This window comes from Aegilops tauschii, chromosome 4 (assembly GCF_002575655.3).
Source record: "Aegilops tauschii subsp. strangulata cultivar AL8/78 chromosome 4, Aet v6.0, whole genome shotgun sequence".
Taxonomy (NCBI): domain Eukaryota; kingdom Viridiplantae; phylum Streptophyta; class Magnoliopsida; order Poales; family Poaceae; genus Aegilops; species Aegilops tauschii.
The window spans coordinates 308,258,387-308,280,398 of record NC_053038.3 but is presented as its reverse complement, the minus strand read 5'-3'; the positions used below and the strand labels follow the sequence as shown (position 1 = coordinate 308,280,398).

The following is a 22,012-nucleotide window of genomic DNA, read 5'->3' as shown; positions in this document are numbered from 1 at the left end:
GCGCCGGAGCGCTACGCATGGCGGAGGCCGTACTCCTCCATCACGTGGTGGAGGAGGGACAGCGGCACCGGGAGCCCGTACTTGGTGTAGCGCTTGGCCGCGCGCTTGCGCGCCGCGTCGGAGGTGATGCAGCGCTTGCGCTCTGGGTCTTCGCCGTCACCGCGCCGACCAGAGCTCCACATCGTCACAGATCGGTGGGCGGGGGTGGCGGGTTTCTCACCGGCGACGAGAAATTGGAAAGGGGAATGGGGAATGGGGAATCGCGGCGGCGAGGGGATAGGGTTTCGGCCCATATACTCGCGGCAAACCCCTAGATATACCGCCTCGGGGAGGGGGGCGGTGGTATGTGGGCCACCGTAAAATTGTTTACGGGCCGGGCGACTATACGGGCTCTAGTCTGACCCAAAAAAGGGTCAAACCCGTATAGTCACCAAAATTTTACAGTTCGCACGAGTATACATGGTCTGTTAGACATGCTCTTAGTTATGAATTTAGAGCAACTCCAATGGGGCGACCTAAACGGACGATGATTTCGTCCGCTTTTTGTCCGTTTGTGATAGAGGCAAAGGTGTCCCGTCTTTCGATGAGATGATGGATATCGCTTTGGTGGAAGTCGACTTTGACGATCCGACTACGAACATGCGAGGACGTCGCGCCTTAGCAATCGCTAAACCAACTCCGAGAGGTTATCGACCACGCCGGAGCACGATCAACCTGACCACGAGGGTCTGTTTCCTGCGAGCAAACGAAGAACAAGCAAGAATCTGAGATTGCAATCTGGATATTGCGAATATAAGATGAAAACTTTATTGATCAAGGTGGAGTTCTGTGACGCCTTTGTCTGGTCGTTGAACACAAACGAAGTACGTGAAGTTGCAGCTATGGCGAACTTTTAATCTAAACAAAAACCAAAGTCTAAACGACACCCTAAGGGCTGTATATATGGAGGAAGAGGGGGGAATTTCGTGGCCCTTGAGGAAGGGGTCCGAAACCAACCCTATCTCTTGTTTCCCCACACATACGGACTCTAAAAACAGCCTATAGTTATGTATTTCGAAATTACATGGGCCTGGCCCAATAATAAGGTGACGCAGCACCTAGAATAGCCTCTGGACGAAAGTTATGAAGTAGCATATTGTATATTTCGTCCAAGGCTTCATGCACGCATTATGGTGGCTTCAACGTCCTGAAATCATCACTTGTAACTCCGTTCTTGTTCCCCATGCGCATGCCATCATCTCCATGCTTGTTCTTGCTCCAATGTTCATCCTTCTCAAAGCTAGGCCCTTCATTTGTAAGCAAAACAAATGTATCCAATTTAGGCAGCATCATATTCTCATGAACATTAGAATCATTACCAAAAAACGAAAGTACCTGGTAATTTAATTGGCGTGCGCGAGCTCTAGTAATTGGTCCAGTATGTATAGCGGCAGGGGCTGTGGGTGCAACAATGGTATTGATGTCCTCATCAGTTTGGGTCGGCCGCCCGCCCAGCGTCCGCCCTGTTTTAGATATGGGTCGGCAGCGCGCCGACCCATATGTGCCGGCGTGGCTGGCTGGCCGCCCTACTTTGCATTGATGAATTTGTCAAATAACATAGTTTGAACCGAATAAAATAGTATAGTTTGAACCGAATAAAATAGCACAGTTTTACAAGCCGAATAAAAAAAATGTCTCACATAGTTTTGCAAACAAATAAAAGAAGATACATCTATTGGTTGCCAACATGAGCCCACATGTGCTCAACCAAATCATTTTGCAGTTGCACGTGAGTTTCCCAATCACGCATGTCATGATGAAATTGGGTGAACTGTTCAAACGTTGCCGCTCCTCCATGCCCATGCACGACATTCTCACCCTGAAACTGAAACCCTTGATCGTACAGACGTTCCGGACGCTTGTCTTCTACGATCATATTGTGCATGATCACACAAGCAGTCATCACCTCCCACAGTTTCTGCGTGCTCCAGGTATTAACAGTATACCGAACGATGCCCCATCGAGATTGCAAAACACCAAAGGCACGCTCGATATCCTTCCTAGCACTCTCTTGCTCTTGGGCAAATCTTTTCCTCTTCTCTCCGACAGGGTTGGGTATTGTCTTGACAATAGTGGTCCACTAAGGATAGATACCGTCACCCAGGTAGTATCCTTTGTCGTAGTTGTGGCCGTTGACAGTAAAGTTCACCGGTGGGCCGTTGCCTTCGGCAAGCCTAGCAAACACCGGCGAGCGCTGAAGCACGTTGATATCATTGTGTGATCCAGGCATGCCAAAGAAAGAGTGCCTGATCCAGAGATCTCGAGACGCCACGGCCTCTAGTATGACAGTGCAAGCCCTGACATGGCCTTTATACTGCCCTTACCAAGCAGAAGGGCAGTTCTTGCACTCCCAGTGCATGCAGTCTATGCTGCCAAGCATCCCTGGGAAGCCCTGCTGGCATTCATCACCAACAAACGGGCTGTATCTTCAGCTGTTGGCTCTCTCAAGTACTCAGGGCCAAACACAGCAATAACAGCCTTGCAGAACTTATACAGGGACTCTAGGCATGTAGACTCGCTCATACGGATGTACTCGTCAATGAGATCACCGGGCACTCCGTATGCAAGCCTTCGGATGGCGGCAGTGCATTTCTGATAAGAGGAGAAATCAATCTTGCCAACGGCATCCTCTTTGCACTCGAAATAGTCATAATAGCCGACCACCCCCTCTCTAATACGGTTGAAAAGATGCCTACTCATACGGAAACGGCGGCGGAATTTTTGATGTTTGAACAACGGGTTTGTTGTATCAAAGTAGTCCTTCCAAAGAAGGAAATAACCGCTCTCTCGGTTGCGATGCAATGCCAGAAGGTGGCCCGGAATGGAGGCACGGAACAACGGCCGCTGGCTGTTGAGGTGGTGATGGACCAACACGGCAACCAATATCTCCTCCTCCTCGTCGGGCAACGAATCGTCGGAGTCGCAAAGAAAATTGTGAAAAAGAACTCGTCGGCGGAGTCCATTTTGCACCTTGGCAAACTGTCGAACAACTTGCGGGCGTCGACGAAGGAGACGGCCGGCGAAGGGAGTCGCGGCGTGCACGGACCAGCTAGCTGCCCAGCCAGCGTCCGACGAGTGGGTCGGCGTCCGATGAGCGTGTCAGTGAGGATCTGGCCGGGGCGGCGAGGCGGCTTCTTGGTCGCGGGCGGCTGTGTGGTGGGGGTGGGGGCGCGGGGTGGGAAGCAGTCGGCTCCCCAGCGTTAAGACGGCGGTGGCGGGCGACGTGGGAATGGGCGGCGTTGCTGGGCGGATGTGGAGGCGCCGGCAGCTGGCAGAGTCGCCGGCAAAATGGGCGGCGGCGTCGGCGACGAAGGAGGCGGGCGAGGGTTGCTGTTGGATGGGGGGAGGCCAATGTGCCACCGACTAGCGAGCCCGAGGAGGAGAAGGCGAGCGTGCGCGCGTCCGTCACGTGTCCGCACCGACGTAATCCGCCTAAAAAATGGATCGGGAATGAGTCGCACGCGGACGAAAAGCGGACGCGCGTCCATTTAGGTCGGCACGACGGCGGACAAAATGGGTCGCCCCATTAAAGTTGGTCTTAAGAATATCAAATGTAAAGGCTCACAATCTCATAGAGCATGGTCTCCTGTTCGCCATTGGGATCTTCTCTTCGTCCTGTAAACTTGTGACGACTTAATAAAATTTGCAAGGTTGTGTAAAAAAACGCCTGCACCCACGCGAGCAAGAGGACTAGGGTTTCTCTCCCTGTCGATTCACACCCGCACTCGCGTCGCTCTCCTCACTCCTCTCCTCTCTCCTGCGGACGGATCTCGCCGCCCCGTCGCCTCGCAAGCACGTCGCCGGCGCGCATCCTCACCGCGCAGAGGTTGAACTCTCCTCCTCCCCTCCCTCTCGGATCCCTCTCATCTCCCTCTTCCCCTTGCGCTGCTGCTTCTGCCGATGCCGATGTGAGCAGGCGGCTAGGCGGGGTGCTGCCGTTCCCTGCGCGCGTTTTGGTCGGAGCCGAGCTCCCTGCCATGGCTGCCGTGGCCATGGGAGATGCTCCCCTCGCCCCTGTACAGGCGCGAGCACCCACACGCACCCATGCGCGAGCACGCGCGTTCACCCCTGCCCCGCACGCACACGCACGCCCACAGCCGCCATCCACATGCTCTGTCCCGAATCTCCTCCTCCTATGGATCTGTGTGATTAGCATGCATCTATGTGAGCTATTGGGCTAGTAATTTTTGTGATTATCATGGATCTGTGTGATCTGTCCCCAAGAGTTTGCTAGCTTGTGGAAATTAGAAGGAATCAGTAGGTAGAAAAAAATAGTTATGCAATCACAAAAATTCAATATGTTAACTTCCTGAATAATTTGTGCATATATTTTATTTTGTTTTGATGATGCAAATGATGTCAATATTATCAGTGCCCATGCCTTTATTAGTTTATAAAATCTGTCCTGAATTTATATAGATGGATGACAACGGCAAGACCCGAGATAACGAGATACGCTGATAGTGCAAGCTGCTGGTTTGGTTGCTGTTTTGTGTTCCTATATGGCCATGATATAAATCAAAAAAGACCATCAAAGTCTAGGGGTGTTAAGCACTTTGCACAACTCAAGACTGATAGTAAGCTTGAATTTCCTAAGCCGAAAAGAAAAGAAAAAAAAAACAGTTTGTCAGGGGCTCAGGGCTTCTCGCTACCTTAGTTTATTTCCACCGTAATCCATAACCCTGTTTTTGGAACTTCAAATCCCCATCACCAGTCAAACATCCATCTGATTTCGATTCCTTTTGCCGGTAAGCGAACCCCTAGTTTGCCTGGATTGTAATTCGGACTGCTCTAGCCTTTTTTGTCTGCTGTGAACAATTGAGTCCTACCATATCTTTCTTCGCTGTTACCATCCTCAGTTATCCTGAAGTGATACTACAAATAGCAGTTTATTTTTGAAAAAAATGGGCCCTGTGCTTCGCGCTAGGCCTGCCCGCCTGGTACGGCACCCTGGTTTGCAGTCCTTGGATTGTTCCCTATTAATTAGCGTGATTTTCAGAAATTCCCTAGTTGTTCATATACTCCCTAGTGTGAATTTCTCAGTGTTGGTCACCTTATTTCCGTAGTGATGGTTTGCTGACATGGGCATTCCTGTGACGGAGGGATCTTTCCCAGTGAACCTTGAAATTTACTTTAGAAACTTCATGGTATATCATTAACATTCTAGTGCCACATCTGGGCCTGGTGGAAGTCATAACGTATGTGTTAGTGTATTTTCTTGTCCAGTCATGTTTATGTTTCAGAAGATGATGTTACTTTGCTATGTTGAATCCATGCTGACAGAATTGTCTGTTGGTTCAGTTATGATTGGTGGCACATAAGTACCAAAAATTTCAACTAACAGAGTTATGGTATTCATATACAGAGATGGGCTTGTGGATGCTGCTGGAGGGTTTTTTGCTTCTTGCAAATTCTTTGGCGATCCTGAATGAAGACCGCTTTCTTGGTCCCAGGGGATGGAGCATGTCTGAAGTTTCAGGAAATGGGCAAACAAAGTCGTTGAAGGGGCAGATCGTGGGGCTCATCTACGCCACTCAGTTTTTGCGGATGCCCTTGATAGCGCTTAATGTTCTTATCATTGTTGTGAAAATGGTGTCAGGCTGAGGCTCTTTGTCGTGTCTCTGCTGTTGGGTTGAACTGATTTCAGTTCCAGCATTATGTGAAAGCTAATCGTGTTCAAAAGTTGCTGCAAGGATGTTCACGCTGACTTGAATGCCTGTTGGCTTTGTTGCTGTAAATCCCTCCTTGCTCTGAGGGTAATCTTTCCTCCTGTATGACTTGTGAATCATGCATGCATCTGTTGCTATTGGTGTGGGGGTATGCACTTACGCTACCTTGATCACCATGTAAATGTTCAGTCTAATTTAAACATCGGTACTGCTTACGGTTAATGACATTATCTGGTGGCAGAACCAACGTTTTCTGTAGTTTTGCCTTATTTGCCGTCTTAGTTGTTGATTGTATATCCTTTTCCTTGGGAATCATTTTGAGCCTAGTCTCTTGTTTTCGGTTGTTTTTGTGAAGGTGTTTTTTGTTGTAGTACTGTATACATTGTGCTGGCACTGCTTTTATATTTAAACTCTTGCTGAGCTTCTCAACTTTAGATGATGATCAAGCTATGTGAGAAGGATGATTGACCCATTCACACATTTTGTGTTGCAAGTTGGACAGAGGTTTGCGTTTTGTTTGTCAGACAAAAGTATGCTGCACGCTTAGTGCTCCACACAGGATTTTGTTTTCCTTTATTCACATGCTTACTACACTCTAGTCTTGTAATTGGTGTTGTATTTTGACCTGGGTACTCATGATAACAGCTGCGACTGTTTTCTTGAATGAAAGATTAGGACATTTACTCATCTGGCACCTTCCTCTAGTTCAGCTGAACCTTAACATACCCACGAGAACGATCATATCTGAACAAATTCGAACGTGTGTATCTGTACATTCTCTCAAGCAAGCTGCATTCATTGATTAAACTACGTACGTACGTACAAATTTCTTTGCATGAGCCAGGACGGATGCTAACATTATTATATCCAGGCCACATTGCCTCTCCTAGTATGTAGTAGTAGTAGAAGCAGTGTGCACTTTGGTTAAGGTGAGGTCGACGCCGAACTCCGGCTCCACTATGAGTTTCAGCGCTGGGGAATGCTGATAGAGCGGCGAGAGCTTGAGCGCAAACTTGGAGATGATGAGAGATATGAGTATCTTGAGCTCCGCCGTGGCGAACCCTTGGCCGAGGCAGGTCCGAGCGCCGGCGCCAAACGGCAAGTAAGAGTGCAGCTGGGGTCGAGCGTCGGAGAAGCGTGCCGGGTTGAACTCCTTGGCATCAGGACCCCACAGCTTGGGGTCAAGGTGCATTGTGGAGACAGGGATGTAGATGTTGACGCCTTTCGGTATGTGCACACCCCCCAGCTTCAGTTCCTGAAGGGCCATCCTTGACACAAAGGCGCCTGCTGGGTACAGCCTCAGGGTTTCCTGAATCACCATCGTCAGCTGTATTTCCAAAGGTGAAGTTCAAGTCAGTAGGCTATCATCATAATATGATCAGCTTCTGAAGATGGGGGAGCATATGTAACATACGTTCTTCATGTTCTGAAGTGATTGGGAGTCTAGTGGACGGCCCCCGCAGACGTCCAGGACCTCTTGCCGGACCCGGTCCTGCCATTCTGGGTGCAGGCCAAGGAGCATTAGGCACCAGGCAGCTGTCACAGCTGTGCTCTCGTATCCTGCAAAATATATGCTCTTGCAGTTGTCCACTATAAAGTTCTCTGCCTCGCGGAGCCCCAGCTTGCTGCTGCTTGCGCTGTGAAGTATCGCACGCAGTAAATTCTTGTCCTCTCCGCTTTCCTTGACGATCTCTAGTATCAGTCTGTGCACTTGTTTGTGAAGCCCCCACGCCTGCCTGTTCTTCTTGGTAGGAAAGAACCTGCAGAATGAGGATCTTAGTCTATGTTCCTTCACCGACGAAAATGGTGAATTGTGAGAGTTTCTACATTTTGATGAACATTTTTTTAACCTTAGGCCGGTCATTTCAGCTAGCACGTTTGGCTTGGACACGGCCTTCTGCAGCTCTCTGAGCTTCAAGAAGATCTTCTTTCCTTTGACGTAGCTGCTTCCGAAGCATGTCCTGGAGATGACATCTGCGGAGTAGGCTCTTATGTCGTCGTCAATCTTGATGTCTAGAGTGCCGCCACTCTTGTCGACCCTCGCTTCCCATGACTCGAGCAGTGTTTGTGCAGAATCTACCATCAGATCCACCATTCCCTGGTTTGGTTATATATATGAAGATACAAAATGAGTCTAGCTGTATATATGCTGCTCTTAAATAGAGTACTGTACAACAGCAGCGCAGAATAATGCAGGATTACTTGCTGTAAGTGGTCCTAATTACTAGAATCTTATCAGACACTGTCTAGCTGGATCGGAATGTTGTTTTGCTGCCGGGCATGCATGGTCCAAACCAAATGAGAACACTCACGACGCATTATCTAGCTGGAGCTGAGAATGCTACGTACCTTGACCTTGTCGAGAAAGAACTCGGGCGCAATGATCTTCCTCTGGTGGGCCCAAGCCTCGCCGTTGGACTTGAGGATGCCTCTGCCAAACAGTGGCTCGTGCGTGGCCTTTAGGTAGGAGCTCTTGCCGAGGTCCAGCGAGACGCAGAGGTTGATGTCCCGGACCACGTCTGGCCGGCTCACGTGAAGGAACACCACGTTCCCCATGGAGTAAGTGAACACTGGACCTGCACTTGATGTCGAGCCACCAGGTTAATGAATGAACCCCGCCCAAAAATACATGTTCATCATACTACATAGAATCAAGATGTACTGTACTGTTGAGAAAATAATGAGTGTATTCCGTTTCATCAGTCAGTCAAAAAGAAAAAGAAAAAAGAGAGCAGGAATCTATCTAGCTAGGGATCGTTCCTGCCATTGCCATTGGCTTGCCGGTCACCATCGACGGCTCTGTTGGATTACCTCGGCGGAACGACCGCAAACCGACACGACGGTGGGCATCCAACAGGAGTCCGGCTCCTCCCGGCGAATGGCGATCCAGTCACGCCGCTCAAGAAAAGAAAAGGTGAAAGCGCAGGCGTGCGGAATGGGACAGACGAGACGACACAACCGGCAGGCAGCCAAGTTGAGGGAGCGGCGTCTCCATCGGCCGATCGCCTCATCACGCGCCCCTCCGCAAAGCGGTGGACGGGAGCTCGCGCGCTCTGGCTGGCGGCGGCCAAATGAGGCGCGAGCCCACGCGCATGCATGCAGGCGCACACGGGGGCGATAGCTCCAGCTCCGGCTCCCAAGTCCTCTGCGCGCGCGCGACATGGACGTGCCGGCGGTCCAATCGTCTCTGGCGGTCCACACATGACATGATCCACCCCGGCGCGGACACCGCACCGGTGGAGGAATGGATGGCGTTGCTGTTGCTGGCGTTGGGAAGCCAGAGGTGGTCTCGTAGTACGTACTCTATGTTGCGTTGCGTACCCACCCACCTGACGTGATATGTCGGGGCTGCCTACTGTTTGTTTCGCCTCTATCGTATTGTATCGTATGTATCATCATGGATAATCTGAAATTACTCTTCTAATCTAATCTCCGGTAGTATCGACCATTTCCATGTGACTTGATTGTGTCTTTTCTGCTTAGTGCATCAAGTTACATATTGTTACTTGCAAGCTAGCCGCTATCTATACATGCATGCATCAAAGGACGAACAAGATTTATTTTGAGGGAGCTTGGATGGATGCACATGCTGTCATCAAAACCAACGCACAAACCCAAACTTTCCGAGCGTGGCTAGCTCACGGCTACATCGTTTGCATCACGCCAAAACTAGAGGATAGGATCTACAAGTACAAGGAGTTCATCGCCTTGACTCATTTCAGCTCTCTACAGTTACGTGGTTTGTTTTTTTCCTTTTATAAAACAAAATAGAAGTACTATCGTATAGGGGGTTGGGTTTGTTGTTCTTTGTGGGCGCGCATGTCCTCTCCTATTACATCATCCAGTTTTTGAAACTGCTCTGCGTACGATGGTGTTTTCGTCCGACCAATACGACCAGAGAGTAAATCATCTCTAAATGATATGACCCACAAACTGAATTATCTAGGATTGTCTCTAATCGTACAGTGTTGGATAGGCACTCTGTCGTACCTATAGCAAGGTCGTTCAGTTTTAGTAGGGTGGGTCCGAGAGATCAGTTAAATCTTGCAAGCTGATGGCGCCTAGCTCACCTAATAATATTAGTAATATACATGCATCCTTGCTATCCAACAGTGTCATGCAGCAACAGGAAAGGCCAAATTCTGAAATTCAGCAGCACGAGACCACCACAAGTTTAGTCGACCTGTTGACGTTGCAACTTCTAGAATTCACTTAAGATCCACATCACAAATACGGATTGACAGGTTGATTTATTTAAGGAAACCATTTATTTATTTAATACTCCTACTGCTCAGCTGGAACCTCATCATTGTCGGGTCCTGAGAGATTGCACTTGATGATGCCAGAATTTTAAAATGGCCAACCTATGTTTGTTGCTATATGGAGTACACCAGCTTAGTGTCCAACACTAGAATGAATCAATCATTCGGCTAAATATGTATGTGCTAATATAAACAATCAAGCATCTTTGGGCTCTGTTAGTGCTTACTACTAAGCTCCTTCCCTCAACGACAAAAAAAAACTTTCAGATAAGCTCCCTCTCTTCTTTGGGAGCAACGCTGCAAACTATTTGGTGGCCGATGCCAGATGGGGGGCATGAGGGGTGAGAAATATGAAGATGACTTTGTTTTTCAGGGAAAAGAACTAGACTGAAAAATTAGTAAGCTAAATATGTATGTATGCAACAGGAAGAAGATGCTTCAAAAGGATGAATAAAGCAAAAATATAAGCTGATGGCCGGAGACACATATATACCATGCTCTTTCCTCCATTTATCGTAGAAGGGCAGCACGGCTGGGCGGTAGTCGTGGACGATGCGGCCGCCGGCTCGGGGAGCCGACTTTGCGGCGGCGACCGCCTCCCTCATGTCGGCGATGTTGCCGTAAGGGAAAGACGGGCGCGGGCCTCCGATGCCCTGCCTCCTGAACCCGGCAAGGAGCCTCTGCGGCACCACCCAGACGGTGTAGTAGAGGTAGATCGCGAGGGAGCACGCCCCCACGCAGCATAGGCTTAGCACCACCTTCATCGCCATGCCCACCTCCATCATCTCTCTCTCACTCTCTCTCTCTCTACACAGCTTGATCTCTGTACGCACTTCTCTCTATGTGAGGAGTGTCAGAGCGTGTGGGGGTGAAGATGAAGAAGCTAGCTAGCTAGGTGGAGGTGGTACTTCACTGTGTTATATGGGGGACGGGAAACAAGTGGGGAAAGGTGGTAGAGTCCAAACGCCAAGTTTGGCATAGAATGGCTCCCCCGAAAAGAAATCCATCACCGGCAGTGAGTGTGGGCCGGGCCCTGGCAGGGCCAGGGGGTAGTAATATCCAAAGTGTGTATTGCGTGTCTATCCAGCCTTCTCTTTTCTTCTCTTTTCTTTTCTTTTTACAGTACAATATATAATATTCCCCTTCTTTCTTTTTGTTGCGGGAAGGGAAGGCGATCTAGTATCTCTTTTGATCTGCGGCGACGAATCAAAAGGTTCATATTCACTATTCAGGCATGCCTGCGGCCTCATTTCATGAAACAGTCTGAGCTACCACCTGAGCTAGCTAGGAGACAGCAGCTCTCAAATCTCGCCGTCTCGTTCAATCTTATCCACCAAAGTCGGCAAAAAATAATTCTGATGCGTGACTCCACCCACCTCTCCTCCCGGTGGAATGGTGGACTTGTTGTTGCACGGCACCCCACTTCCTCTGTTAGGGCAACTCTAACGCGCTGACGCATTTGATCCGCGTGTATCCATTTGGATCAAATGGATGAAAACGACGGCTCAACATGTCGACGCAAACCCAAAATCCGTCCGCTCGTCGTTCGCCTGGGCGCATTTTAGTCTAAATTTGCGTCCACGCCGGCACGAGACGGACGCGCCGCACGTCTGCTCAGTGTCCGCCTCAGGTCCGTGTGTCAGCCGTCCAACAACCACCGCGGTCCTACTAAATGCCCACCTACCAGCTCGGACCCCTGTGACAACCAGTGGAAGCGTCCGGAAGTCCACTTCTTTTAAAATAGCAAGCGCACACGTGTGTGTGGGGCGGGCGGGGGGGGGGGGGGGGGGGGCTACTTCCCCGTCCACAGCAAATCTAGTCACACTCGCCATCACGTTGAGGACAGGAAACCTTAGCCCGAGCCATGGGCTTCTTCGGCGGCAAAGGGAAGGGCAAGCCCAAGGTGGAGGAGGGCTCCTCCTCACGCCCACTGGTGGCAAGGTGGGTGCTGGTGCCAGCGGCGGGAGGGAGCGTCGGCCGCCGAACCGCTTGAACATCCCAATGCACCGCGCGCGCTACCGCTGGGAGTACCGCGCCACGCTGCCATGGCCGGACATGAACCTCCACCACGGCTGGCACCTCGACACCCACTGCATCCTGGTGCCGGCGATGCCGCTGTCAGCTCGCGCGCACTCGGAGGAGGTGCGCAAGCGGCGCGCCTTCCTGATGCCGGAGCAGCGCCGTAACCCGGCATTCGCGCCAGACTCCCTCAACTGGGAAGTCTGGTTCACCACCAAGCACGACACTGCCCGCCGTGGTGCCGCTCGCTCAGTTCACTCGCAGAGTCCTTAGACCAGTAGTTTTGGATAGAGTCTCGCTCATAAAGGAAGAGTAGCGCACTAGCGTGGCTCGCTTCGCTTTTCGACGCGAAGCTCATCCAGATTGATGCGGACATCCCTCCGCCGTCCCCGGTGGTGGCGCTAGAGGACCAGGAGGCGGAGGCGGCGTACCAGGACGCCCTCAAGGAGGTGCTCCAGCGCGCCCTCGAGGAGTCCCAGCGCGAGGAGGACACGCGCTGGCCCGGCATGGAGGAGGCGATCCAGCTGTCGGCCGTGGGGACTGCGTCTACCCCCCGCCACCACCGCCTCTCCTCGAGCCCACGCCCATGCCAACGCCACCACCACCACCCGCCTCAACGAGCAGTACCACTCGCAGGGGTACATTCGCGAGTGGGGTGCCCCCGTCTAGCTGGGCGCGATGCCGGAGCAGGAGGCGGTGTACCTCCAGCAACGGAGGGCCCGCACACTGGCGGAGGAGCGGGAAAACGGCGAGCATTGTGCATGTAGATGAAGCGCAAGGAGGAGGAGTGTCGGCAGTGCTGGTCACGCTAGGAGGAGGAACATCGGGAGTGTGAGGAGGAGGAGCGTGCATGCCCCGCACCAGATCCGCTAGTGTAGCACACGTCGAAGGAGGCGACACGGGTAGCGTGGCAGCAGGCCTTCCCGTGGGCAGGGCCGCCACCGAACTTTGTCGACCTCACCGGCCTGAATGATGGCTACGCCTAGGCGGCGTGTGGGACGGATAGGAGGCGCAAGTTCTTTTTTTAGTTTTAAAATTTATATTTAATTATGTTGAAGTGGACAATGGTCGACCGTTGACTGGACGTTTTAATGTGTAATTATGTTTAATTTATACACATGTTTTTTTCGAGTCCACGCAGACAATGCTCGGCCACCGTTGGGCGCACCGACCGACTTGAACGAAAAAGCGGATATGCCCGTCTGCTCGGCCGACCCAAATGGAAAAAGGGACAATTCACATCTGTTTGCGCCGGCGCTTTGGAGTTACCCTTAGAGCATCTACCGCCGGCATCTCCAAATCCTCAAACGTGTGTGGGCACGACCTGTTAGTGACTGGACATGAGAGAGAAGTGAAAAAATGATCCAACTGGATCCTTCATATCATCACTATACATCCGGACTGTCCACAAACCCTCGACTGTTATTGCGGCCCTGCCAAACAATTCACTGGACCGGTCAGCATATGGTCATCTGATTATGGAGATTAAGAAAATGCTAGCTCTTCGGGTGTTTATTCCTTTAAAGTAGATCGTATTCAAAATAGAGTTGCTTATAGTCTAGCTAATATTGGTCGTTCTGGGGTTGCACCGCCTGTTGGTTGCACCGAGTTCCAGACGCTGCTTCAGAGTTTGTATTAGCAGACTGTGACACTATTTCTAAGGAATAAAACCCATGCTTTACCCCGCAAAAAAATGTAGGAAGAATATGAGGGCCCGCAGACCACCTTTTTATTTTGTTTATTCTTTCTTTTATTGTTTCTCTTCATCTCCACTAATCATGTGTAAGTTACCAGACATTTTTTTTTCTTGAATATGCATGAGTGTGCGTACTATATATTAAGGAAAAAGAGCTACCCGTGAGGTTAGCACCCACATCCACTGTGACAACACAAACAACTAACCCGCCTTGCCCGTACTCAAGCCAAACAATGGCGAAGAGGACGGACACATAACACACAGGCCGCGTCCTCATGTATCAAACACCTCAAAACACGACAAAAACATCTAACTAAACTAGATCAACGCATTCTCGACCCTTGGTGCCTAGAGGATCGGCAGGCGGACAGCGGGAGCTAGCCTGACTCGAAGAAGACGCCATCGAAGAGGCGCCGACGATGGAGTACATAGTGCCCCGGATGCTCCTGCCCACAGCAACAACCCGCACATGACAACTTGGCACCCCATGACTCGCCGCTGCCGAGGCGAGCGAGGCAGCCCACCAGTTGCTCCTCCGGACGCACCCTGAGCACCTAGGCAGCGCCTCCAAGAAGGGGACGACGCCGACACGTCACCGCTGCCTAGCCGGGCGAACCAAACCTAGGGTTTCACCCGATGACAGAACAGGGGATGGACATGGCCATGGCAACACCCAGGGCCGGTCCTGGGATTTTGGGGCCCCGGGGCGAAAGTAACATTCAGGGCCCCTTAATATAATCATAACAAAAAATAATAATTAGTTTAATTCTACACGAAATGTTACCAATAAATACTTAACAAGATCCAAAATCCATATTTACACATTATTATCTTAAAATATTTCTTGTAACAATCTTTGATGCAAAGTCGTTTATGATTGTGTCGATGTCAATCTCATCCTTCTTCCCCATGCATAATGTTACCTAACCATTTAAGCTTTATTGGGTCATTGTTATGCCAAATGGTCCTTCAATAATTTCAAGTTTGAAAAGCTTATTTTAGCTGTTGCAGAAATCACATGCACAGTAAATCCGAATAAATGTTTACACACCATGAGTTTTTTAAACCCTTTTTCAATGAAGTGATTCATATGAACCAAAACAAACAAATATTTAACATGAATTTTTTTTCTCACCTTCTAGAATTTCTTCTTGGTCAACTACTTTTATCAAACTGATTCCTCCCTCATAGCATGAAACTTTGTTTGAAATTGTGGGGAACAGTAATATGATATACCTCAGATTGATTGGATCGGGGCAATGATGTGATGTGGGTGCTCGGCGATATACGCATGCGCCAACTCCATCAGTGTCGATTTTTAGGAGCCTCGCGATGGTCGTGCTGCGTTTTCACTGCGTACAGCGCCTTGAGACCAGCCAGCCTTCTGCGACTTGGGATCTGAAGTTTGGAACAAGGGAACAGAGAATAGGAAATTTGGGATGAACACATGGCGCACCATCGTCTCTTTTAAGGAGAATGTTTCCCGATCGCAAGGAATAAGGAAAGAGAACGGTACTGTGTCAAAAAAATAGGAAAGACGACAGCCGCAAAAAAAAGGAAAGAGGACGGGGACGACTTGATTTACGTGTGTACGCTGATCTTTTCGGAATCCCTCGCGATCTGATTTACATGATTTACGTGCGTACACTATTACCTGCCATCCCTTGCCAGGCTACTTTTTTTCAACAAGAAGCTATGGGCCTATGAGCTGATACACCTGAAAGGGGGCCCCTGGATCTTAGGGGCCCGGGGCGGCCGCCGCCCCCCCCTCAGGGCCGGCCCTGGCAACACCTTTAAGGAGGAGACAGCGCCCACAAGTGACCAGACATATGAGGAAGAAAACAAAAAGTTTGGATGCATGGACGGATAAATAGGGCTTAAAACAGACACACATGGTCACTGACCGAGCGCGTTGCGTTTGGGGAGTCAGATTTGATAAGTCCGACTGTAGATGCTCTTAGCAAAACTCAAATGCTGATTTTTCACCTTGCATTTACGATCACGCAAATGCGCCTCAACAACAAAGTTTGTGAAGTTCAGAATTTATCACCTACATCGAAAAAACAAGGAAAAACAATGGCCGCTCTAGTTGGGTGTGCAAAACAATCACTGTTCTCCCATGCAATGAGTGCAGAAAGGAGGAGCCCGTGTTTTTCTTGTTTGAGCGCATCGAAAATGTATGGACGCTAGTCAAAGAGATGAGATGTGCGGCCCACACAGATATATACTGCCAGCCAGCAAGCTAGATTCGATCTTCTCTACGATCTCGTGAAAGGAGAAAAGATAAATGGTGGAAAATTACATGAGCGTGGGGAGAAATCAAACATTCACCATCACAGGGACCCTCTTGCATTAGGGCCAATCATTTTGCCAACTTTGTGCACCGGTGCCATGTAAAATGATTCACTGAATATATATCTAGTCGGCATCTAGTTTCCGAACGTGGTAGGTGGGTTAAAGATCGTATATACCTAGCTTGGTGACACCATTGGAAACAAAACGACGTTCTTGATATGTTTTTTTTCTTCTAAAAAGGAGCATTAGCCCCGGCCTCTGCATTAAGCGATGCACACAGGCATTTTATTAAGTAATGCAGCAATAAAGTATGAAACTTAACTCAGATGCAAAAGCAAAAGCAGACCATAAAACAAAGTGCCACAACCGACAAAAATAGAAAACAATGCCTAAACACATATCATACTATATCTAGATTAGCCCCCGACCTAACCTTTCTCCGACCCCCCGTGCGGCGGTGCCCCGCCGCACCGGGGCTTCCCCCGTCGGTGCTCGAGGCCCTCTCCCCTCCCTCTGCGGCCGCCGGAGGCGCTGCCGGGCAAAGCCCGCGTGTCGTGGCGGCGGCAGGGCTCCTGCTGGTCATGGCTAGGAGTGGCCGCGGCGGCGCCCGTTCCCCCTCCTTCTGCTGCGGTGGTGCATGGCGGCGGCGGCCAGAGGCGCAACGGTGGCAAGCGGCTGGCAGCGGCGGTGGGGCAGGCTCGGTCTAGTCCTGCATGGGCCAGCTGGCACCCCTGTTGCTTCCTGTGCCTGGCATCGACGGCCTGCGGCTCTGCCCGCATCACTTGCGCACCGGGGCGTGATGGGGAACGAAGCATGAAAATAAAATAAAAAATACCCAAGATTTAATCTAGGAGATGCAAAGCAATGAGAGGGGAGTGTGTCTACGTACCCTCGTAGACCGCAAGCGTTGGCGTATGTAACACGGTTGATGTAGTCGTACTCGTCGCGATCCAATACGATCCAATCCGATCTAGCGCCGAACGGACGACACCTCCGAGTTTAGCACACGTACGGCTCGGCGGCATCATATCCTTCTTGATCCATCAAGCGAGGGAGAGGAGGTAGATGAGATCTGAACCAACACAACGGCATGGTGGTGGTGGTGGCAGCGGAACGCCGGCAGGGGTTCGCCAAGCGCTGCCGGAACGTGGAGGAGGAGTAACGGGAGGGAGACGGGGCAAGGATGGAAGGGTCCAGCTCCCCATGCGCCTCCCCACTATATACAGGGGCGAAGGGGGCTGGTGGCTTGGCCTCCAAGCCCCTAGGTTCATCGGCAAGGGGGGGGAGAAAATCCCTCCTTTACACACCGATCGCTATGCATCTTTTTAGGGATCTCGATCTTATCCCTTCGGGATATGATCCTATTCCTTGTAAGGGGGGATCTTGGTGCGCCTAGACCAGGGGTGTGGGGCCTTGACCCAGTACCCACGTCCATGTGCCCCCCATGCAGGTGGGCCCCACTTTAGAACCTTCGTGGTACAATACCAAAAAATCCCGAACATTTTCCGGAACCCTGAATATGACTTCCCATATATAAATCTTTACCTTCGAACCATTCCAGAGCTCCCGTGATGTCCCGGATCCCATCCGGGACTCTGAACTACTTTTAGACTTCACCATATGAATATCTCAATACTACCCTAGCGCTACCGAACGTTAAGCATGCGACCCTACGGGTTTGGGAATCATGTAGACATGACCGAGACTCCTCTCTGGTCAATAACCAATAACGGTACCTGGATACCCATATTGGTTCCTACATATTTCACGAAGATCTTTATCGGTTGAACCACGATGTCAAGGATTTAGCTAACCCCGTATGCAATTCCCTTTGTCCGGCGATATGTTACTTGCTCGAGATTCGAACGTAGGTATCTCCATACCTAGTTCAATATTGTTACGGGCAAGTCTCTTTACTCGCTCCGTAATACAAGATCCCGTGACTAAACTTATTAGTCACTTGCTTGCAAGCTTCTTATGATGTTGTATTATCGAGAGGGCCAAGGGATGTCTCTCCGTCACACGGAGCGACAAATACCAGTCTTGATCCATGTAACCCAACAAAACACCTTCGAAGATACCTATAGAGCACCTTTATGATCACCTAGTTACGAAGTGACGTTTGATAGCACATAAAGTATTCCTTCGGTATCCGGGAGTGGCATGATCTCATGGTCTAAGAAACAGATACTTGACATTACAAAAGCTGTAGCAAATAACTAAGTGATACGATCTGATGCTAAGCTTACGGTTGGGTCTGTCCATCACATCATTCTCCTAATGATGTGATCCCGTTATCAAATGACAACTCATGTCTATGGTTAGGAAACCTTAACCATCTTTGATTAACGAGCTAGTCTAGTAGAGGCTCACTAGGGACATAGTGTTGTTTATGTATTCACACATGTATTTAAGTTTCCGGTCAATTCGAGCATGAATAATAAACATTTATCATGAATGGGAAATATGATAATAACCATTTTATTATTGCCTCTAGGGCATATATCCAACAGGGCGGCGGCCCAAGACATGGCGGCGTCGGCCTCCTCCTCCTACCAGAGGTGGGAATCTAGATATGGTTGATCATGGGATCTCATGTCGCCCAAAATAATCGGCCAGGCAGTGGCCCTAGTGGTCTTTGCGCAAAGTCATCGTTCTACCTGTTATCAGTATTCTTTGATCTGGCCATCATCGAGTTTCAGACTTCTCCTTCGAAGGAAAACAAGGACTGGCGTATATGGTGCTCTTTGGACACCTTGATTGGATAGGCCCGGTTGTGTGCACCTGCAACATCAACATAACCAGCTTCACCAGGGTATCACGAAGCTTTGTTTTTGTTGACACCTTGGGACATGTCTGCACCAAGATGTCCAAGGGATCAACACATGCGGAGAATGCCATGGCATGATTATAGTACCTGCAAGTGGCGAAGGCGGGGTCTTGGATGCGATGAGGACTTTGCTTCACATGCAATTGTCCAGTCTTGGCCTACGGGATATGTTCCTGTCCAAACCGAGCACGAGTTGTTGTGAGCCTGGTGGTATGTGGCTTGTAGTAGTAGCCTACGCAAATGGGGGCGGCAACATTGGAGGAATTCTTTGTTGGTGGTGCTCCTTTGAGTACCGAGTCATGATTTCTAGGGTGAAAACCCAAGGTCTAGCCTTTATTGGTTGTGCCTAGCAGTGGCCTACTTGAAGACATTGTTTTGGGAACACAATCTTTCTCCAGGGTAAAAACCTAAGTTCTTTGATTGGGTAACGACAACACTTGTACATTGTTTCCTTCTTGGAGGCATTGCTTTGGGAGAACCTTCTTTCTAGTTCGGGTGTTGTCTACGGTGGTGGTTAGAGTGCTGCTACTGTGGGTGATTGATCACCGTGACAGGGTCTCTTTTCTTCCTCTTTTTATTTTATTTTTTGGGTGTGTGCATCCTGGATGTTATTAGGCATCTTGTTAGTGCAAAGGCTGGGTATAATTGGTACCTACTTGATATTAATATATTTCCCTTTTCAAAATATATATTTTATTGGACTCCCATCCAAACCAGCTGTACGAATCCATGCTATCATCTCCTAGCGGCTACTCAACCATTACGCATGACTGAGTAAAGATCATGTACGAAGATATGACCGGAGGCATAAACTGTGGAGGGGGGCGCCGCACACGGCTAACGATTGTTGCTCTGTGTTCTAGGCGCCCCCTCCCCACATATATATATAGGTGTGAGGGGGAGGGGAGCAGCAAGGGTGCGCCCCAAGTAGGAGGAATCCTATTTGGGGTCCTCCCCAATTCGTCCTCCCCCCTTCCATATTTGTCGGAGGGGGAAAAGGGAAGAAGAAGGAGCGAAGGAAAGGGGGGAGGGGGCGAACCCCCTCTTTCCCTTCTCCCATTCGGCCTCCTTCCTTGGGGGGGGGGGACGCCACCCCTTGTGGGCTGGTGTGCTCCCCTCTTATGGCCCATAAGGCCCATTATTCCCCCGGGGGTTCTGGCAACCCCCGGTACTCCGATAAATACCCGATACTATCCGGAACACTTCCGGTGTCCAAATACTATCATCCTATATATCAATATTTACCTCTCAACCATTTTGAGACTCCTCTTCATGTCTGCGGTCTCATCCGGGACTCCGAACAACATTCGGTCACCAAATCACATAACTCATATAATACTAAATCATCATCGAACTTTAAGCGTGCGGACCCTACGGGTTCGAGAACTATGTAGACATGACAGAGACACCTCTCCGGTTAATAACCAATAGTGGAACCTGGATGCTCATATTGGCTCCTACATATTCTACGAAGATCTTTATCGGTCGAACCATTATGACAACATACGTTATTCCCTTTGTCCATCGGTATGTTACTTGCCCGAGATTCGATCATTGGTATCCACATACCTAGTTCAATCTCGTTACCGGCAAGTCTCTTTACTCGTTCCGTCATACATCATCTTGTAACTAACTCATTAGTCACTTTGCTTGCAAGGCTTCTTATGATGTGCATTACCAGAGGGCCCAGAGATACCTCTCCGATACTAGGAGTGACAAATCCTAATCTCGATCTATGCCAACCCAACAAGCACCTTCGGAGATACCTGTAGAGCATCTTTATAATCACCCAGTTACGTTGTGACATTTGATAGCACACAAGGTATTCCTCCGGTATCCGGGAGTTGCATAATCTCATAGTCGAAGGAATATGTATTTGACACGAAGAAAGGAATAGCAATAAAACTGAACGATCAATATGCTAAGCTAACGGATGGGTCTTGTCCATCACATTATTCTCCTAATGATGTGATCCCGTTCATCAAATGACAGCACATGTCTATGGTTAGGAAACTAAACCATCTTCGATTAACGAGCTAGTCTAGTAGAGGCTTACTAGGGACACGGTGTTTTGTCTATGTATCCACACATGTATCAAGTTTCCGGTTAATACAATTCTAGCATGAATAATAAACATTTATCATGATATAAGGACATATAAAATAACAACTTTATTATTGCCTCTAGGGCATATTTCCTTCACACGCATCTCAATGGCTTGAGGGTGCTTCAACACCTCTGATAGGTAGGGGTTGATGACCTTCTCGAAGACTTGTCCTTGGAGGAGCTTGGTGTAGCCATAGTGATCTAGATCTGTTAGAAAACAGTACGAACAAGAATAGAGTATTTCTCCGCGATGCGGTGGTCAAATCGTCTGGGGGTATATATAAGTAATTTTTATCTTGGGAAATAAGTATACGGAAGGAAAACGGAGTCGAGAAGGTGCCCGAGGGACCCACTACCCACTAGGGCGCGCCTGGTGGGGCTGGCGCGCCCTGGTGCCTTGTGGGCATCCGGGTTGCCTTCCCATTTGTTTCTTATTTTTCTACTTTTTCAAATATTCCAAAACTGACAGAAAATATTTTTGCGGATTTTTCGGAGTCCGTTTACTTACCGTATCACGTACCTCTTCCTTTTTAGGGTTCTGGAAGGTTTCTTTTATGTGTTCCTCCGTTGTCATGGTTTGGATAATGTTACTTTCAACATTAATAGGCGTACCTCAAATATAGTGTTTAATTCTTCATCCATTGACCACCTTCGGATTGGTACCTTCGACATTATTAATCTTGATAGCTCCAGAGCGATAAACTTCTTCGATGATATATGGTCTTTCCCATTTGGAATGAAGTTTTCCTGCAAAAAAATATAAAACGGGAATTATACAATAGAACATATTCACCAACTTTGAATTCCCGCTTTTGGATTCTTTTGTCATGTCACCTTTTAACTTTTTCTTTGAACAGTTTGGCATTTTCATAAGCTTGGGTTCTCCATTCATCTAGTGAGCTAATATCAAATAACCTCTTTTCACCAGCAAGTTTGAAATCATAATTGAGTTCTTTAATTTCCCAATATGCTTTATGTTCTAACTAAAGAGGCAAATGACAAGCTTTTCCATAAACCATTTTATATGTAGACATACCCATAGGGTTTTTATAAGTTGTTCTATAGGCCTAAAGTGCATCATCAAGTTTCTTAGACC

The 22,012-nt window shown here is 49.2% G+C and overlaps 2 protein-coding genes across 2 annotated transcripts; one reads left to right on the top strand and one right to left on the bottom strand.

The window, feature by feature from the left end:
- The first annotated feature begins 3,710 nt into the window (after window positions 1-3,710).
- On the top strand, window positions 3,711-5,966 carry LOC109732684 (protein transport protein yos1). The gene is made up of 2 exons (XM_020291878.4): window positions 3,711-3,865; window positions 5,405-5,966. The coding sequence occupies exon 2, from the start codon at window positions 5,407-5,409 to the stop codon at window positions 5,641-5,643; it is 237 nt and encodes a 78-aa protein (XP_020147467.1). The 5' UTR covers window positions 3,711-3,865; window positions 5,405-5,406; the 3' UTR covers window positions 5,644-5,966.
- A 465-nt stretch (window positions 5,967-6,431) lies between these two features.
- Window positions 6,432-10,984, bottom strand: LOC109740598 (cytochrome P450 714B3). Its single transcript, XM_020299655.4, has 5 exons — window positions 10,464-10,984; window positions 8,058-8,284; window positions 7,559-7,806; window positions 7,123-7,468; window positions 6,432-7,035 (listed from the first exon to the last, which is right to left on the bottom strand). The coding sequence occupies exons 1-5, from the start codon at window positions 10,753-10,755 to the stop codon at window positions 6,595-6,597; spliced, it is 1,554 nt and encodes a 517-aa protein (XP_020155244.1). The 5' UTR covers window positions 10,756-10,984; the 3' UTR covers window positions 6,432-6,594.
- Window positions 10,985-22,012: the final 11,028 nt, after the last annotated feature.